Source organism: Pollachius pollachius (assembly GCF_949987615.1).
Source record: "Pollachius pollachius genome assembly, chromosome: 11".
NCBI lineage: Eukaryota > Metazoa > Chordata > Actinopteri > Gadiformes > Gadidae > Pollachius > Pollachius pollachius.
Window position 1 is genome coordinate 7,585,350 of NC_136944.1, and position 19,869 is coordinate 7,605,218.

At 43.4% G+C, this 19,869-nt stretch overlaps 2 protein-coding genes across 2 annotated transcripts; one reads left to right on the forward strand and one right to left on the reverse strand.

Annotated features, from left to right (window-relative positions):
* Positions 1 to 1,233: 1,233 nt before the first annotated feature.
* On the forward strand, positions 1,234 to 14,246 carry emp2 (epithelial membrane protein 2). Its single transcript, XM_079746957.1, has 5 exons — positions 1,234 to 1,426; positions 8,398 to 8,654; positions 9,036 to 9,144; positions 10,116 to 10,256; positions 11,086 to 14,246. Exons 2-5 carry the CDS (start codon positions 8,577 to 8,579, stop codon positions 11,253 to 11,255), a joined length of 498 nt encoding a protein of 165 aa, XP_079603083.1. The 5' UTR covers positions 1,234 to 1,426; positions 8,398 to 8,576; the 3' UTR covers positions 11,256 to 14,246.
* A 1,059-nt stretch (positions 14,247 to 15,305) lies between these two features.
* Positions 15,306 to 19,605, reverse strand: lin7b (lin-7 homolog B (C. elegans); the record flags this gene model as incomplete). The annotated part of the gene is made up of 6 exons (XM_079745838.1): positions 15,306 to 15,346; positions 15,833 to 15,996; positions 16,625 to 16,834; positions 17,054 to 17,125; positions 18,543 to 18,661; positions 19,530 to 19,605. 6 exons carry the CDS (start codon positions 19,603 to 19,605, stop codon positions 15,325 to 15,327), a joined length of 663 nt encoding a protein of 220 aa, XP_079601964.1. The 3' UTR covers positions 15,306 to 15,324.
* Positions 19,606 to 19,869: the final 264 nt, after the last annotated feature.

Below are 19,869 nucleotides of genomic sequence, written 5' to 3' on the forward strand. Positions count from 1 at the left end.
AAACTTGATGACTTCCTAGGCTACGGTGTGTTTGTCGTGTCCAACACAATGCCTGTGGACGCCCCACCCCTCCTTCAGCATAAGAGATGACTTGGTTACACAGTTCAACAACCGTAGGGGTGTAGCTGTAAATTGTAACCTCCGACAATATCTGAAGATTTGGTCAAAAGGGGAGGAAGAGAGATTTCCTTGGCCAACCACGCAATGGCGGTCTGACCCTTGGTGTGTCCCCCTAAACGACCGCAACAAAGTCAATCCAAACTAGAGCTGGGTTTATAAGAGAAGCTGGTGGAAAGGGAGTGGTGGTGTTAGTTGGGGAGAGAGGGGGGGTTCAATGTATGGGTGAAGTGGATGGATGGATAAATTAATTCATGAATGGATGAATGTGTCTTCCCTTAATTGAGTCACACGCATGGTCAGCCGACCAGCCAGATTCCACCCATTCCTTCTGTCATGCAGCCACAGAATGTTTATCCTTAAGTGGCAAACAGAGAGTCTGTGTCTGTAAGATTGTGTGTGTGTGTGTGTGTGTGTGTGTGTGTGTGTGTGTGTGTGTGTGTGTGTGTGTGTGTGTGTGTGTGTGTGTGTGTGTGTGTGTGTGTGTGTGTGTGTGTAAAGGGGAGAGGGTGAATGGTGTGATGTGTTTGTGAACGAAAGCAATTCTGTGAGACTTGCAGTGTGTTTTCTGAAGGGAACCTTCACCCTGGCAACTAAATATCCCTCACCTATCTATTTATCTATTAGTCTGTATATTTGTCTGTCTGCCCGTCTGTTTTTCCTCCTATTGACATAGCAAGTTTGCATACCGAATGAAGACCCAACTGTAAGTGGTAAAGCCGACCTGCAAATAACGTCCAATTCAAAGCGTGATCAGGGGGGAAGCAGAGAAGAACGCTGAAAAAATAAAGATAATTTTCCTAATTATTTTTTAATTTCAAAGTCCAACGATCCCTTCTTTACACTTCTTTACTCCTCTTCAAGATTAACATTTTCATTCGCGGCCTTGTTTAATTCATATACTCTCGTGTTCTGGAGTTTAAATAATGGTTCGCTGCCTCTACACGCTCTCATAATGTCCCTAGTCCGAGTTTAGACTCTGGTCAACATATAGGCCTACTTCTCATGTGTCGACGTTGTCCACACGCACACGCACACACTCACACAAACACGTCTCCTCCCAATATTTAATTTTAAACCACACCCAGAGGTCCCAGACCAAGCTCGGACCGAGCCGGACGCGCGCGTCCCCGACAAGCGATGCAGTGTGAACACGCCTAACTTTTTTTTACTACGAGAATCGCAATTGGCCCCTCGGTCACGTTTGGTTCCCTAGTCACTTGAATCGCCGCCGACCTCCTGCTCTCTCCCAGTCCCGCTACAGTCCCCATCACTGCGTTGCTTTGTCTTCCCTCTGGTCAATGACCGGGTGAGTCGTTATTTTACTTTGTTTTAATGATCTAACCTAGTACTGCATACTTTATTTCTCGTGCAAAGCTTCATGGCATGCGGGACTTTCACATGCAAAACTTTCATATCAGCACGTCGCCAGCACTCGCCTTCAGCCAGTTAACGGTGTGGAGCGCGTGTTGTTGTCGTCTTTAGTTCTTGCCTCATAACCTAGCCTAAGGTGTTGTTGTCGTCTTTTGTCCTTGCCTCATAACAAATAAGGTGAAAGTTAGTTTGTTTTATTTATGAATGGGTCGCTGGCGGGGCGTGCTTTGCAAGTCGCGTTCGACATTTTCTTGATTTTTGTGGCTGAATATACTATTCTACTATACTATTCTACCTTCCCGTCAATGCTGTTAGGGGCGCGTGCGTGTGTGTGTGTGCGTGTGTGTGTGCGTGCGTGTATGCGTGCGGGCGTGCCTGAGCGAGCGAGAGAGAGCGAGCGACAGAGAGAGAGCGAGCAAGAGATAGATTATTTCGTTGTAATCACGTAGGCCTACCGATTTTAGGATATTATCGCAAATAAAACACACGAAAGGCCTACCCATGGTGCCCCAACAGCTTGAGAATGCGGGCTTTTGGAGCACTTCAGCCAACGTGGTTTACGAGGTATATGTTTTTTAGTATGGCGCCCCCCTGAGTTGTAAATTGGAACACAGAATACAGAAGGACACAGAGAAAAGATTAATGTCTGAATTGATCACTTGATTCAAAGGACACAGAGAAAAGATTAATGTCTGAATTGATCATTTGATTCATTGGCCATCTAAATTACGATCATGTTATTGATGCTATAGAATCCACTCGGCAAATGAGACTTTGTTAAACCCAAACAAACATATTTATGACATGAAGAAGCCACATTTTTGATACTTTTCCATCCTAGCGTAGGCTGACTGAGCCATAAGCATTAGATGAAACATCACATTTATGCACCATTTTATGCAATATCTTTATTATTATTATACCGATTATTTGTATTAGTTATTAACAATGATTGATTGAACTATGTCACACATTACCATGACAACCAGTGGAAAATTTACAAAAGCCTCAGAGTGCACACACACACACACACACACACACACACACACACACACACACACACAACAACAATTGCATGTCATTCTGTATTCCAAGAATGTACATTTCCTTCTCCTTCACAATGTGTGCAGTGTGATGTGAACGTTTATCCCCTCATTACATCCCAGCATGGCTAAAAGATGGCCAGACGAAGGCCACAAGGACTCAGTGTTGGACGACTCCAGTGCAAACATGTGCTGATGACGGACAGACAGTGGTGCATGCACACTGGCAACAGAGGACGTTTTGCTGTGCTGCATGGTGCCACTCTGTCCAAGCCTTTTCAAAACTATAAGGGAAACATTGCGGTTGCATACATTTGCTCATTAGGTCAATGTCAGCCCCAATCTGTTTCCAGGACTATATTAAAGTCTTACGGATGAAATCAACGTACGATTCATTACGATTTTTATTTTATTTTATGAGTTATCCTCAGGGTATGTAAATTGACAAAGACATTTGTTTAAAGTTGTGTCTCTTGTTAGAATGGGGTTAGGGTAAGTGTTAGGGTTAGGGTTAGGTTCAGGGTTCTGCAGTGAATCAAACCCATGACGAGAAAGTCTGTCCGTGGAGGCGACGGTCCACACACATTAATTGTCAGATTGTAGGTTTCAAGTTCTACCTAAACAAAACCGCACACACCTCTTTGTTGTTTTAGCCCCTCCGTCAACACATCTCCTCACAGCCATTATGCAGGCATGGTGAAGGCCATTGTGGTAGAGGAACCTCACAGAGCCATCAGGCTTAGAGGACCTCCTGGGAGGTGCTTCCTTTGAAGCCACACCGTTCAGGAACTCTCATGTAACCTTTATGTATAATCGTATAGGGACTGAGACGGAACTATTCTTAAGATACGACCAGGGAAATAAATCAGAGGGAAGGCCGCTGACATTATTTTTCAACACTTGTGGAGGTCTGGTTATACAAAACCATGACCCATGGAACATCTCATGGTTCTTGATAGATAGTGGTGCACCAAACCGATACGATCTAATTGTGACCTGAACAAGATAGACTCATTCCGTTGTCGATGCATTCAAAGTGAAATGATTTAACACACAAGAAAGATGAATTGAAATGCAACCGCAACACTGCAGGTTTTCATATTTAATAATTATAGTACTAACAGATCTGAGCATGACATATTGTCGGTTGGTTTCTTGGTGGCCTTCGGGAAGATACTTCACATTGAAGCTCCTGAACTTCTAGACCCCTCTCTCTGTCCCCAATCTAGGAAATTGCCTCTCTGTCCTTGGCTTTGTGCCAGAAACAGCTAAATCACCAGTGGATCCCCTGCGGTTCGCAAATCTGCTGAAGTAGTTACCAAATTAAATTCCACATCCTTCATCATTCTCTCAACATTCTTCCTCTCATTCAGGGAAGTGGAAATGCCAGACATCAGGTTTTTCAGAGATGTGTCTCCTGCTTTTATTGTGGAGTTACTGGGAGCACTGAAATAGTTGCACTATTGTGGTAACAAGGCAGCACCCAAAACCTGGAGTGTGCATGTTAGTGTGCTTGTTTGAGTGTGTGTGTGTGTGTGTGTGTGTGTGTGTGTGTGTGTCCGTGTGTGTGTATTTGTGTGTGTCTGACTTCCCGGTTGTGTGGTCACTGGCCTAGCTCCAGGGTAAGCTCTGTTATTTGTGTTTTATGTAAAAATATGACAGGGGTCCATTATTGTTGTGTATACACAGACTCGCACGCACACATGCACGCGCACAATCAGGCCCCCCAAACACAAATAAACACTGTAGTTGAAACTGTCCCGTTTGTTGGTGGGTTGCTGTTCTTCTGTATATGTCTGTAAGTAAGTAAGTAACATTATGTTTAACAAACTGTCCCAAAATAACCAAACGGTCAGATGGATACGGAACAGAATACACTCTGTACGTGTGAGGTGTGTTTAGGAGCAGGGAGATGTTGTGTGACTGGTATGTCATCTAGCTAGCAGTAAATGCATGTCAAAGGTGCCTTGCTATGCTCGGCTACAGCTCCTTACATAGAGAGACCCCATCAGCCTTTTCCCCTGCAGGGAGACAGCGGCACATGTTGAGCTGCTTGTATCCAGTGGCTCTTTCTGTTTCTTCCCCCACAGGCTGTGTTTCAGTCTGTAAACTATGTTAATACATATAAAATAATATATATAAAAGGGGAAAAATCTGAAGCTGACTTTTTTGAGAGAGAGAGAGAGAGAGAGAGAGAGAGAGAGAATTAGAGATAGAGCAAAAAAAGAGAGAGAGAAAGAGAGTGAAAGAGAGAAAGAGAAAGAGTGAGATAGAAAGATATGGGAGTAGAATGAGACTAAGAGGCCCAGAGACTCTGTGGCTTTGTGTTTTATGAAAAGAGAAAAAAATAGACATTAAGTCAGCATTTTTCACACACACAAACACACACATACACACACACACACACACACACACACACACACACACACACACACACACTTAATTTGCACAGTGACCCATCCATCCACCCCCCCTCTTCTCCATCATAAGGCTGAGTGGAGAAGAGGCATGCCTGTTGTCTGTCTGTCTGACACGCGAACGATTGCTGTGCCAAAATGTGGAGGCTAGATAGCCCACGATGCTAAATGATCATCAGTTCGGACAGTCGATCTGCCATAACAAGCCTTCCCACGTCATTCCAACTACCAAACTACAACCCCTTGTTTGTTCGATATTTGCAGCCAAATGGATATACTTGTGACTTTGGAGCTGTGATTCGGCGCCACTATGAGTGTTTCTCCCCCTCATCCTTACTCATCTGTCTGTCGCCCTCGCACACACACACACAAACACACACAGTATGGACCTTTTTGTTCCGACATTTTCCTCTGTCTCACTCCCTCTCATCATAAACAATTGTACTGGCAGGCGTTTGTAGTGGTGTGAATGTGTTTGTGGTCATGTGAATAGTGGTTTATGTGTGTGGTGAGTTCTTTCTTTTCTTCTGTAGACCGTCTAATTGAGGAAATGCTTTTGGGGACAGACTGCAGTTCCGAAGCTGTCCTCCAGGTCTAGTTGTGAAGCCTCGTGGCCAACACTCTCACTATAGTCGGCCCTACACTTCAAAATGCTACAAACCATGCTATAATTTATTAAAAAAAAAACAGAGAATATAACATAGTAAACAAGGCTATGGTCCAAATTGCTTTCCTTAGCATACAACCGCCTCCGTGCTATCTGAACCACATTCTTAGTACATCTTTAACTTTACCTTTGGCTGACAGCGCTGTCTTCCTCCATGGTAGCGTTCATGTGTTCAAAGTCGACACCAGAGGTGACTGAGACTTGGTGATTGTTGTCCCGGACACTCAGACAGCGTAGTCTAAGGCTACCTGGCTAACCTGCGGGACGCTGTTCTCCTATGGGGTCAGGTCTGGCTGTCCCCATGCACCGCTAGGATCTGAATCAGTCGTCACATCTGTCCATTCACTCACGAGTGCTGCGTGGTAATGAATCAACGTGGACTTTTATAAAGTCCACGTTGTGTAGTTTACAAGTGTACAAGTGTATTATTTATATATACTATATATATACCCTTTTTCAATATGCCCAGACCCTTGCAGATCCACCCATTCCAACAGGCACACACACACACACACACACACACACACACACACACACACACACACACACACACACACACACACACACACACACACACACACACACACAAACCCAAACACACACACACACACACACACACATAATTCTTATCCCCATAAGAAACAAGTGTTTGAGAATACAAAAAGTTGTTGTGATGTGTTAACTGTTGCCAAACCCAATCCAGTCCATCTCTCCATCTCCTGTTTCCAGCTCCAAACACACATGCTTCCAGGGATGCACATACTTCACAAAGACTGTTGAGCACACGGCTTCCTGTCTGAAGGGCAAAGCTGTTTTTATGTTTTTACTGGGACTCCGATTTGGCGCAGAGGCCTAAATCCTGCTGTCTGGTTCTGTGTGTTTGTGTGTGTGTGTGTGTGTGTGTGCGTGTGTGTGTGTGTGTGTGTGTGTGTGTGTGTGTGTTTGCATGTGTTTTTGTGTATGTGTGTGTGTGTGGGTGTGTGCGTGTGTGCAAGGGTGGGTGTGTGTGTGTGTGCGTGTGTGCGTGTGTGACTGTGTGTGTGTGTGCACCTGCATTTGTGGCAGTGAGTCGGTGTGTGGCTGTAAACAGGCATGTTGGCTGTGAACCTCTTTATTGCTATTGCCTACTCAGCGTCCAAAAGAGCTTGCGGGCGTTAGGAGCGGGGCGGTGTGTGTGTTCATAGTGCGCGGTTCAAACGCACCACTGAAACTCAAATCATTTGTATCTGAATGCTTATTCATTCATTCATAATTTCCCCATGTGTCTAAGCCTCATTAGAAAACACACAGCGTGTGGATATAGACTCATGGAATGATCTGGAATCTGTTGTATCTGTTAGAAGAGACTACTGCCTTAAACACGTGATGTGTAAAAATGCAACCTCAACTCTGTTGGGTCAATGGTCTGAATTTGGTCCAAATCTTTTGTGGGAACAGAGTTGATGTTGCCGGAGGCCAGCCAGAAGCAGACACGGGTATGAAGCAGTAAGCTGTTCTCATCTGTTGGAAAAAAGCCAAGTGTGGCGACTCTTTTTTTAATAAACACAAAATAATGTGCCACACTCCCTCTCATTAGTAGGTGAACTAATTTAATCAAACAAGGGTTGAACTCAGTCTGTTTTGTTCCTGTGGAGATGCCGCATGCTAATGCTAGTTAGTCATGACAGTTAAAGTGCCGCAAGGTGACGTTACCTTTACTCTACATCCTACCATCTACCATCAAAATCCTCCAAGCTATCTGAATAGTCTATATTGATGTTAGGGTCTGTGTAACACGCAATACCCATCCCAGAGTTTTAAGCAACAGACAACCAGATGCTAAGCAAAATATTCACATCAAATGAGTCAATAGGAGTGACACACAATGCACATTTCAAGTATATTTCAGGAATTTTGTTTGGCCTGTCACACGGTAAACAACTCCTATACCATCTTTGTGAAACACTGGGATGCTGTTCGATGATACTTTTACTGAGACTGAGATCTTCTGGTATCATAGCAGGTTTATGATACAAAATCAATTGTCCTATTTCCATTCAAGCTTTATGCATTTTATTCTCTATAATTATTGTCAAGTTGGTATAGGCGCATGCGGCCATTTAGATTTACATGCGCCAAACGGCTCTGTTTACTCTATGCCAAAGCCTCTGAAGTGTAACAACCATACCATTTATGTTGGTTTGCTTTTCTAAGAGGTAAATAAAGACCTCTTCAGATCTTCGAGTCCTCGTCTAGACAGAGACTTATATAGTAAATATTGTATCGCTTGCGGGAAACACACACACAAACACACACACACACACACACACACACACACACACACATACAAACTTCAACATAAACACATAACATACAGTGTAACTTAAATGTGACACGAATTGGAGTCAAAACTTTGAGAATATAAATATTTAGGGGGGCTATGTCATTATACTGCCATTTTCAATGTTTTGTTTGGGAATATTTGGCTGATTGGTTGCAGACGGGACAGCTGGCCGGCTTCAGACTAAACAGGCCATGCCTTTAAAGCATGTCCGTCCCCCCACTTACTACACTAACCCCATCTAGGGGTCAGGGGACAAACATCACATTACAAACCCCCACACACAGATGGCATAGAGTGTATTGACTCCATTTTGGATGCAGATATTTAAGCAATAAACGTGATAAAGGCACGAATGAGTAGAAACTCCCACGCCCTCGAATGTCACTGTCCAGTATTAGTACCGTCTAGCCTGTTTACACCGTATGTGTGTATTAAAACATGCCCCTCTCTCCACAGATCTCCACAGTCACAGGAACAAGCCTTATTGTCCGCCTGGACGACCACCAACAAGGGGAGTGCTTCATCAAACAGCCAGCTCTTCTCTTGATCCAGGAGGAGCTAGTCCCCGGGGCAGACAACCCAGAAGTCAAGCAGTCAAGAAACAGTCGTCCGGCTAGAGCGAGAACAGAGAAGCCATGTTGATCGTCCTAGCCCTGATCATCCTGTTCCATCTGGCCTCAGCTGCCCTGCTGTTTGCCAGCACCATATACAACGTGAGTGCGACTAAAGAGACCCTGGATGAGACAGAGAGGACCCTGGGAAATGGAGTGTCTTGTGTGTGTCACTGGCTCCGTATTCGTGAGTTGACGTGGGTTTTAGTATGCTGCCCCCTAAAGGTTCGACCTGAATGCAGTAGCTCATCGGGCCATGGAAACATGTTTCAAACGAAATTAATTGGTTTGTTTGATTTATGTTTCTCGATACGTTAATGAAGAAAGAGCATGTGTTTTACTTGGTAGAACTCAGCCTCTAAACAGCTACAAACATACAATAGTTACACTTTCACTCGATAGCTTAGACTGACTGATTTGTCCCTTTCTCTATATGTATATGTGTGTGTGTGTGTGTGTGTGTGTGTGTGTGTGTTTCTCCAGTCATGGTGGGTGGTCTCTACCTCCCCAGACAACGTGTACTACTCAGACCTGTGGTTCACCTGCAACGAGACATGCTACTCGGTGGCCAAGAGCCACACTGCAGACGCAGGTAACCATCTGATGCGGGGGGGTGTGAGTATATGTGTGTGTCTGTGTGTCTGTGTGTGTGTGTGTCTGTGTGTGTGTGTGTGTGTGTGTGTGTGTGTGTGTGTGTGTGTGTATGTCTGTAGCTGTACTGCTTGCCGTACATCAAGTTCCACAAGGTATGTTGGAGTAAGTTTTCTGGTCCTGGACCTTGTGAAGGTTGCCGTAAGAAAGTCAAAAACAATGTTTTGAAATCGATTTTAAAGGATTATTTATTGACTTGGGATGCCAACCTGCCATTACAATCCTAATATCACCCTGTAATATCAGCCCTTTAACACTGTGTAACACCACCCCTTTAACACTGTGTAATATAACCCTTTAACACTTTGCATAATATCACCCCTTTAACACTGTGTAATACCCCCCCTTTAACACTGTAATACCAGCCCTTTAACACTGTGTAATACCATCCCTTTACCATTGTGTAATACCAGCCCTTTAACACTGTGTAATACCAGCCCTTTGACACTGTGTAATACCAGCCCTTTGACACTGTAATACCAGCCCTTTGACACTGTAATACCAGCCCTTTGACACTGTGTAATACCAGCCCTTTGACACTGTGTAATACCAGCCCTTTGACACTGTGTAATACCAGCCCTTTGACACTGTAATACCAGCCCTTTAACACTGTGTAATACCAGCCCTTTGACACTGTAATACCAGCCCTTTAACACTGTGTAATACCAGCCCTTTGACACTGTAATACCATCCCTTTAACACTGTGTAATACCAGCCCTTTGACACTGTAATACCAGCCCTTTGACACTGTGTAATACCAGCCCTTTGACACTGTAATACCAGCCCTTTGACACTGTAATACCAGCCCTTTAACACTGTGTAATACCAGCCCTTTAACACTGTGTAATACCAGCCCTTTGACACTGTAATACCAGCCCTTCATGGACCACATACTCTGTCCCGCCCTTCCAGCCTACCTGCAGACGGTGCAGGCCACCATGATCCTGTCCACCATCCTGTGCTGCATGGCCTTCTTCGTCTTCATCCTGCAGCTCTTCAGGCTGAAGCAGGGGGAGAGATTTGTCTTCACCGCCATCATTCAGCTGCTGGCCTGTAAGTCGACCCTCACACACGATGCTGTTCAAACACACGAGCCTGCAACACTCACCTTGGGACTGGTAGGTAAACACACGATCACACCTGCAGACGTGCACACGGTCAGATGAAGTTCAGTATAAACATTGGCCTGTAATGGATGCATAGGGTTAACCATCGGGTCATGCATATTAGGAGATAATACCGCACTGTGTTTGGGTTAAACATGACTGATGTGTAAAGTGTTAGATAACAGCCAATAGTATATTTATGTATATTTCTATTTTGTATCACTACAATAGGTTTAAGTAAACATTACCAATTGTTTCATGAAAAATGTATTCTGCATATACGGGATGCAATCATGCTTGCTACTTTCTTTACTTTCTCTAAAGATGTGATAAGATGGCATTTTATTAATCCCAGATGGGAAATGTAGGTGCCACAGAAGAAGGTATTGGACAGCGGCAGAAGCGGCCCTTGTTGTTCAGACATAAGCAAAAAATCTCAGCATCCCATCCGATGCAGGCACGGTGAACAGAGCAGATATCCCCCCCAGAGAACGTGAACCATTTCTGACAAATGTACATGTAAGTCGCTTTGGTTAAAAGCGTCTGCCAAATGCCCTAAACGTGAGGGCGCGAGGTGTCCCTGAGCAAGGCACCCAACCCTAACCGCTCCCGATGAGCCGGCTGTCGCTTTGCGTGGCTGACTCCAACGTGGGCGTGTGAACGTGTGCGTGAATGGGTGAACGTCAGGCAAGATTGCAAAGCGCTTGGGGTCAAAGCGCTTATATAAAGGCTATATCCATTGACGTGACCCCCCCCCCCCCTCCTCTGTGCGACAGCTGTGTGCGTGATGGTGGCGGCGTCCGTGTACACGGCGCAGAAGGACAGCTTCCATGAGCCCAAGCTGCGGGCGGGTGCCTACAGCTCCTCCTTCTACCTGGCCTGGGCCAGCTTCCCCATGACACTGCTCAGCGGCATCATGTACCTGGTGCTCCGCAAGCGTAAATAATAACAGGCCCGCGCCGACAGAGCGCCAGAGAGTTATGTATCACCATGGCTGAGGTTAGAGGGAGCCCACGCTTCTGCCTTTTCGGACCACGCCAACTCTCAAGGGGGTCGCGTAGCGCCGGCTCCTTGGTGGCGTCTGATGTTGTCATGCAGGAAGGGGTCTTAGTAGAGTTAATCAAGTGTCTGCTCGTTGGTGAAACAACGACTTTGGCTGGTCTGCTCTACTGTATCTAAATTGAAGGTATGGCATGGTATGGTAGGCTCCCTCTAGCTTTTATATATATATAACTCAATGGGCAAAAGTTAGGCTGCTGTTGTGTGTCCAGTTACTCATCAAGATGTTATGCATCGTGCATCAAACACACAAACACTTACCAGACACATACAGAGGAAACACAAACATAGATACACATGCACACATGCAGACACACAGTGCAGATATAGAGAAACACTACGGCCACGTGCATTGAACTCCCCTCAATTCCACTCAACATGAATCTCACTGCAATACAGCATCAAAATATTATGTACTGCTACAAACACCGAGGTTACACTAATCACATTCCCATTAATTAACCAATCAAAGCCTATGAATTATTTTGGTATATTTCGAGATGCAGACGTCTCACACAAACAGGCAAGGACTTATTAACATGCTGAAGCTAGTGTTCAAGGAAATCAATGTGTACATATTTGCTTTGTGTGTATAATAGAAGTTAGTACTACAACTGCTTTGCATAATATGACTAGGACGAATGTGTATGCACACCTGTGTACATACACACATTAGGCGTATAATAGAGGTTTGGTGTGAAGACCGATGTAGGATTATCTTATTATATTTCTGTTTTATTGTTATGTTACTGACTCTTGTGTTCTAATGATGGGAAGGAATCAATTATGTGCTGTGACTTTTTATGTTTTCTTTTTGAGGTGTGCATAGGAAAAAACCACACTGCACACTTTTATATTATGAAAAGATATGAAAATGGGATAGCTATTTATTTGTTTAAAACCACTAGAGCATAAAAGCAATTCAATATTCAGATTGCCGGAATGAAGTCCAGTGAAACATGTTAGATCAAATGTTTTTTCATTTTTCTTTTGCTTTGCTATTTTCTTACCTGTCATTCTCCAGTGCTAAAGTGAAGCTACAAAACACCACCTTCCCACCTGTGGCTTTCCTGGACAGACACATGGCATTTATTAGAGCCAAGCCTGTTATAGGCATTGGCACATGTTTAATGACAGATAATACTCAGCCTGGTATTAACTTGAGATCTAGACTGGATCACCCTGTTCTTGGCATTAATCATCAAAATGCTTTATGAGGAATCCTAATTTATTAAGATAATTTTTGATAATATCTTTAGGATTTTTGGGATAAACAAGTTAGGCCAATTAAACATCAGTACTGGAATGATGTAAGCAGCTTACTTGGCCCAGGGTTATAATATACAGATGTATGGATTGAGAGAGAGAGAGAGAGAGAGAGAGAGAGAGAGAGAGAGAGAGAGAGAGAGAGAGAGAGAGAACTTTATTAATCCCCCGGAGGGGAAATTCCTTTGTTACAGCAAAGCATCAGCATTAACATCACAGTGATTCTATTTAACCTTTTTTTCACTATTAATAAAATATGTTTTGCTTATGGTGAAAGAATTGGAGTAGGTGGGACTCATAGAATACAAGGGGAACATATTTTCCATCTGTAGTTTTGAAAATGTCTTAGGTCAATGCTGAAATTATTTAGTGATTTGATTTTGTTATATGTTTATCGTTGTGCCTTTTAAAAATTTGTCATGGTCAATGAAGTATTAATTACAACACGTTCGGTTTGCTTCAACCAAGAAACTTGTTATCATGTTTTCATGTTTTATCGTGAATACAATCTGTGACTGTACAATACAAAACTCGACCAGAGAGAAATACTGTTCTGTGAGTTTGGTGGTTTGCATATGTGTGTTTGGCCTACATATCATATTTGTACCTGCATGTTTTCAATTCTTTCAATAGTTCAGTTCTTACTGAGGGAGATCAAACATTGGACATTTACTTAAGACGTCGCACACGTGTACACGTCATTCTTGTAATATTTTCATTGAACTAAAGTATTGTTTGGCTGTCTAAAATCAGTATATGTACTTTAAATTGAAAGCATATCTTCAAAGACTAAAACAGTGAAATGGTTTTGATAAGAGGACAAGAATGTCCGTGCTATAGCCTGCAACGTTAAACATATCTGTTGTGTACATGTTTTCAGTTTTCTCTAATTAAGTAGAGGCCTACCAAACGAGGCACTGGGCACAACTCTTGTTGAGCTCAATACATTTATTTTACAAAACAAACTGGATATGTAACCCTGTGTGATCATTTGATTATTTCACTATATTGAATAAAATTGATATCAATGGATAGACAACACTGATTTTCCCTCTTCTATAATAACGCTTGCTGCTGTTGTTGACCTTGGAGCTAAATCAAGATTGTTCATCTGACGCCTGTAGGGGGAGACACAACGGTTATTTTTGTGCAAACATTTTGTTATTTTTTGATAGGCCTGACTTATTTTCGTCTTCAAGACTAGATCGAAAGTTTCTCCTTTATTGTATTACATTTATCCGTGCATTGAATACAGTTGCCTCTACACATCTATTCCCTTAATATACGTCTCGTTTCAATGTGAGCAAAATTGGAACACGCTCGGGATACAAAATGATGTCCAAACAATCGTGACGTGAAAACTATCGACCAAAGAAAATGACAATTCATATGGTTTAGTTCAGGCGGGCAATAAATGATCTGTCCAAAGCGGACTCAGATAACCTCGTCGTTTTCCCTATGTCCATCTAGTGGCCGCTTCTCTATTTTACACTAATTTGCTATCCGTGGTGCTGAAACACTGCTCCAAAGCGAGCGTCTCTTCAAGTATACTATTCAAACCGTTCCTACAGTGTTGACAAACCCAATAAAGAATGGTTTATTAATGATTCAATTGTTTGTTATAGTGTCTATTGAGCTACAAATGTAGATGAAGCATTTTTAATTGGTGTACTTGTTTCACCTGAATTCGTGACATTGACTAGTTTACAGGCCAACACTTGCATATAGAGCGGTGTAATAGGTAGCCAACAACTAAACAATCCATTCCACTCACTGTTGAACAGAACAGTGTATTTATATTGATAAACGTATTTAAATTATGAATAATTATCTCCCCATAGGTTTAAAGTCGTTTGCATAATTGTTCACAATTATTTAATTCATACGTAAATCTCAATGTAGCTCATTGAATGTACTATGATTTAAAATAAATAATAATATAAAGCAAAGGCCTTCACTAAAGTTCAATCTTCATATTTTTAATTCCATGAATAAATAACAAATAAAATAATAAATAAATAAAGACATTTCAAATAGCTAATACTTATTACAAATAGCATATATACTGTATATATCACTCCATCCGGCTCCTGGTTAGCCCTGTGTGTAGTGGGTTCATCTAAAAAGGTTATGGCTCTACGAACAAACTATATTAAGGTCACAACAAGGGCTGCTGCTGCTGCTGCTGCTGCAGTCCTTCCAGCCAGCCCCAGACAGCATAATGTCATCATGTCACATCAGTACACCAACCCCTATGGGACACAGCCACACACCCCCCGCACGCACACACGCGCGCATGTGTGCACACGCACACGCACAGAGACACACGCAGGCACACACAAACGTGCTTTCACACTAATGTTTGCAGACACGCCAAAACACACTAACACACGTATACACGCACACACGTATAGGAATAAATCCCTTCCCTCTAATAGGATATAGGCATTCAATTGGAAGCAAGAAAATCTCAGTTGAACAACAAAATGAGCTCCATAAAGGATCTAAGTAAGAGGTGAGGAGGGAGGGATTAACGCACATAACACCTACACACGTCTTCATCGATGGAAATAGTTAACAGGTTGGCTACTTTGGTAGTTGTTGGTATTTTTTCTATCTCCGTTCTTGCTAAGGTCTAGACACCCATGGGAGAGATGAGCGGGTTGGGAGGGGGTCAACAGAGGGCGTGGTTAACCTCTAGACTCCAGTGATCTGTTTAGAGAAGGAACAAACAGCAGAAGTGCCCTTGGTTGAAACATCTGTGGCGTTTCCTTCAAGTACCTGCATGTTTTATCTGATGCAACGTGCTATGGCTGTTTGCATACAGACACACAAGATAAACCATTTTAAACATTTCAAATATGTATGACAGTACATAACAGTCAACGGACTACATAAAAAAACAACATGCTGACAAATGCAAACGCATTCAAAAACAAAAACACTGATTAAATAAAGACAATTCAATCAATGGAAAAATAATAAATACATACAAACCTATAAAAATGCTCACGTTTGGAAAATATGTGGTGTTTTTAATAGATTTCAAAAGAAAAAAACGGATGAGAAATGACTTAACCTAAATATAGAGTCATACATGCTATGTACACACACACACACACACACACACACCACACACACACACGCACGCACGCCTTCCGAAGGGCAGTGGGAACACAACAGAATGGGAAGCCTCACGAGTAGCTGGTGTGCTGCTGGCGGCGCCGGGCGCTGCGCATCTTCTCGAAGCGCGCCTCCATCTCCTCCAGCACCTTGGGGGTGTAGCGCACCACCAGCTTCACCGAGCCCTGGGCCGCCTTCAGCAGCTCCACCGCCTTCTCGTGGTGCTCCCCCTCCACGCTCTGAGGACGGCCGCCGCACACAGGAGACGTTGACCTCCAGCCCACACAGCAACACAGACAGAGACACTGCGAGGGGCCGCCGGCCTGCGCCTCTGGGTTAGCTCCAGAGATGCTCCTTATTTTCCTTGTCGATGCCGATGCCGATAGCTGAACTTGAGTATCGGCCGATACAGAGTATCATTTTTTATTTGGACAGCCATATGCTACAAACCCTGGATGGCTATACCGATGCAGCATTTAGTATTGTGACTACTGATAGCACTTGTTCGGATTGAAGGGTTCTCTTGCGATGACAGGAATTGGCAGTCGGTTCACTTACTGTCGACAAAATGTTCTATTTGTAAGTCGCTTTGAAAAAAAACCTCTGCTAAATGACAAAAATGTAATGTAGATAAATGTACAGAGTATGAATTCTACAGAGCTTTCTATTATCATCTAGTTTGTCTGGAAAATAAAAGACCCATGCGCCATTTTAATGCAAGCCCAGTAGCTTCCAGTTATTTACAGGTATTTCACAAAACAAATCAAATCAAAACAAATGTGTCCAACCCTCATACCTCGTCCAAAATAGATCGAATTTAATCGAGAATATTGTCCTGAGTAAAAGAAAAGAGGATGCATATTTTACCACTCCGTTAACAGAGAGCAGCTGGTCTCCCCTCTTCAGGCCCCCCTGGCGATCTGCCACTCCCCCAGGGATGACCCTGGAGATGTAAATGGGGGAGTTCTGCTCCTTGCCCCCCATGATGTTGAAGCCCAGGCCCTCCTCTGTCTTGGGGAGCTCCACCACCCTCGGGTGAGCGTGACCCTCGCTGGCTGCGAAGGCCGCAACTGTGGCCTGAAGTGGGGGGGATAAGCAAATACCCTTTGATGACATTGACAGTGACTATCAGTGTTGCCAGATTGGGCCAGATTTCCCGCCCATTCTGGCGACACTGGTGACAATGCTCTTTGTCAATGGTTTGCCGAGGAGCATTTGCTTGCAACCTGACCCAGTCAAACAAATAAATGAAATTAAAGATTGTATTAAGCCTTTCGTCTGTTTGTCTGTAAATACCTTTGCAGTGGCCTGTGCACGCACCTCCGGCCCACCTGCTATGTCTAAGGTGTCATAGAGCTGCTCGTAGACCTGCAGTAGAAAATGATAAATAACAAAACTTTATTGGTCAGTCGATGTGTCACAAGGACTTTGAGGTATTAGGTCCGGAGGAAGAAAGGAGTGTGGTTAGACAGTTGGAATTGGTCTGTGAGTTAACTTGAGGCATGCAAACACGGACAAGCAAGTTAGAAAGGCCTGTCTTGTGTGTTTAAGTGTTGAATCAAATTAGTTACATCGCTCATCGAAGTGGCATGCTTTAAAATGAATGAATATGTAGTGGGTGTATTTTTGTGGTTACACTATTTATGAACAGAGTTGACTCTTGACCAAGCACTGACCCTCATTCCCTAAATCTCAAGCCTTAAATAAAATCAAGATAATGTTAAGGTTTGTCGATGATAATAGATAAGCAAAAAAACAGAACATAAAACTATTATACTACTAATAAATGTCATTTTAGTGGGCACAGACTCCCTCTTACCTCAAAATAAAAACATAATACGATGAACAAGGTTTAAAGGATGTATATGACTACAGACATCAAAGATTAGGTTAGTGAGCAGGTTAGTCCACAGGTTGATGGGTGCAGGTGGTGGTACTACTTGGTTAACAACTCCGATGCAGACACAGATATGTCAACAGTAGTGCATCAGGGGTGCTGGGAGAGTTGTGGGTGAGAGGTGGCCTGTTCAAGAGCAGGGATAAGGTCAAGTGTGTGGGCTATCGGATTAAGATTTAGAGACGATTGACGATTGAATTTATATGTATGACAGTGAAAACGCCATTTTAAATTACCCAAGGAAAAGGCTCTTATCCGTTTCCTTGGTATCTGCAAATGCAATCATGTGTTCAGGAACAAGGGGAGGAGGCCGTCATAGTGGTGCAGCACCAGTGAAGATAGTGGTAAGAACTAGTACCTGGTGACATACCTACGCATAGAGAGGCTCAGAGAAGAGTAGCTCCACTGTAAGAGGTTGAAACATTATACTGTATTAATGCCTATTTTTTTCATTACATCTGTAGTACATTTAGAAACATTTTATCAATACATATTTCGTGTAATTTCCAAAAACTCCAGACAAAGTCCTCAGATGGTATGACGGCATTTTCGGTCAACTGGTGGAAAGGGGATTTTGTTTGGTTTCATTTGGTTTCATAAAATCTTAGTGAATGGTGAATGGTGGTAACTCTAAATGGTTCATATCCTTTACTCGTTTAAATGGTATATACATAGTAACAATTCAATGTATTGAATATTCTCCATTCTCCGGCAAAACCAGATTTCGCATTCCACTCTTTACGGAAACCACTGGCTAAAAAAACAACCTGCTGTGTAAGTTTGAATCCGCTTTGCAGGCAATATTTATATCACCAATGTCATGAGCAATTCCTCCTGCACCATCCAACCTTCTAGGGGCCCTTGTGGTAGATTTGTTGGGGTCCTCACCTCTCTGATGGCGGCACAGAACTTGCTCTGCAGGACTCTCTGCAGGGCCTGAAGCTTGGGAGGGGGTAGTTCCCCGCTGCGTTGTAGCCGGTCCAGGAGCTCGATCACCCGGCACACGTCTGACATGACGAGCAGAGAACACAGAAAGTTGAATTGGGATGACAACGATCACTCGAAGAAACGGTCCTTCAAAAGTCCAGATTTGGATGTTGTCATTGTGACAAAATAAAAGTTCGATATTATGGAATCCATCAAGAGTTAGAGATGGTGTGCCAACCTAAAGACAATAATTCTGGATTTCTTATGAAACGTTTTGAACACATGCCGGACATACGAACAGTGAAAGGTGCAAAAAAAAGTCCCACTTCCGTTCCTAAACCTGAGGCATTGAATCGATTCAGGAATTATATAACAAACGATTGATTAATTTGACTGGCATGCGATAAACACAGAGTTTACACTAGATTCAACCTAACAGGCTCCCTGTCGTAATGTTAAACTTGCTCACATTAAGATCTAACGTTACGTCGCACAGGTTAGGATAAATAACACAATCTTGTTTCCATGAATGAAAACGACTAGGGAAGGTGGTTTCATAGCTCAAAGCATATTCAAGTAAGGAACACAGTGCAGCGTACAAGAGATGAATGTATAACAAAGCCAGGAGATCGCTGTCAGAAGCTAACTAGTATAGCATGTCAAAGGATCGGAAAGGATTTGAACCGGGCATCCAGGGACGTGGAGCTCACGGTTGACAGCCTACACACACCAGCAGCAAGCTGTGCTCACGGGTTGTCTGTTAATACCAACGCAAGGCCAAAACATGGGTTAATAGTAAGAAATGTAAATAGTCAGCGCTGCCTATGGCAGGCTAACCACAGAAGACGTCGCCCTGCGCTGCTGCGTAATGTCGCGTTGCTCCAAGACGCACAGATCGGAGCCTTGCGGTAATATAAACGTTCTCTCGATACAATCATATATAGTTACCTCTTTCTAAGCAAAGCGGCTCTGACATCGTAGCCATGTCAGTTTCCTTCCCAGAGTGGTAATAGGATGACATCATGTTGAGCTCCTGGTCGGACACTGCGGTGAAGCAGGAGGAGGGGGGGGGTGGACGATCCAAGACCACTAGATGCGATTAGTAAATCCGGGGTAGGATTTAAATGCAGTGGCTACGGTGAAATCTATGTTCGTATGAAACCTCTCAAGAAATCCAATGGGCAGAAGTCCAGGTTACAGTGCGTTCGAGGTCTTTACTGTTGCAGATCATACGCGAAAGCTGGTCCGGAATAGCCCAGGCAACGTTTACGCAACCGATTGGTAAAGC

Excerpts from the sequence above, each read along its gene's own strand:
- emp2 (XM_079746957.1), top strand. The coding sequence starts at position 8,577 with ATGTTGATCGTCCTAGCCCTGATCATCCTGTTCCATCTGGCCTCAGCT. Across the intron at positions 8,655-9,035 it reads TTGCCAGCACCATATACAAC|TCATGGTGGGTGGTCTCTAC; the intron begins GTGAGTGCGACT and ends GTGTTTCTCCAG. Across the intron at positions 10,257-11,085 it reads CATCATTCAGCTGCTGGCCT|CTGTGTGCGTGATGGTGGCG; the intron begins GTAAGTCGACCC and ends TCTGTGCGACAG.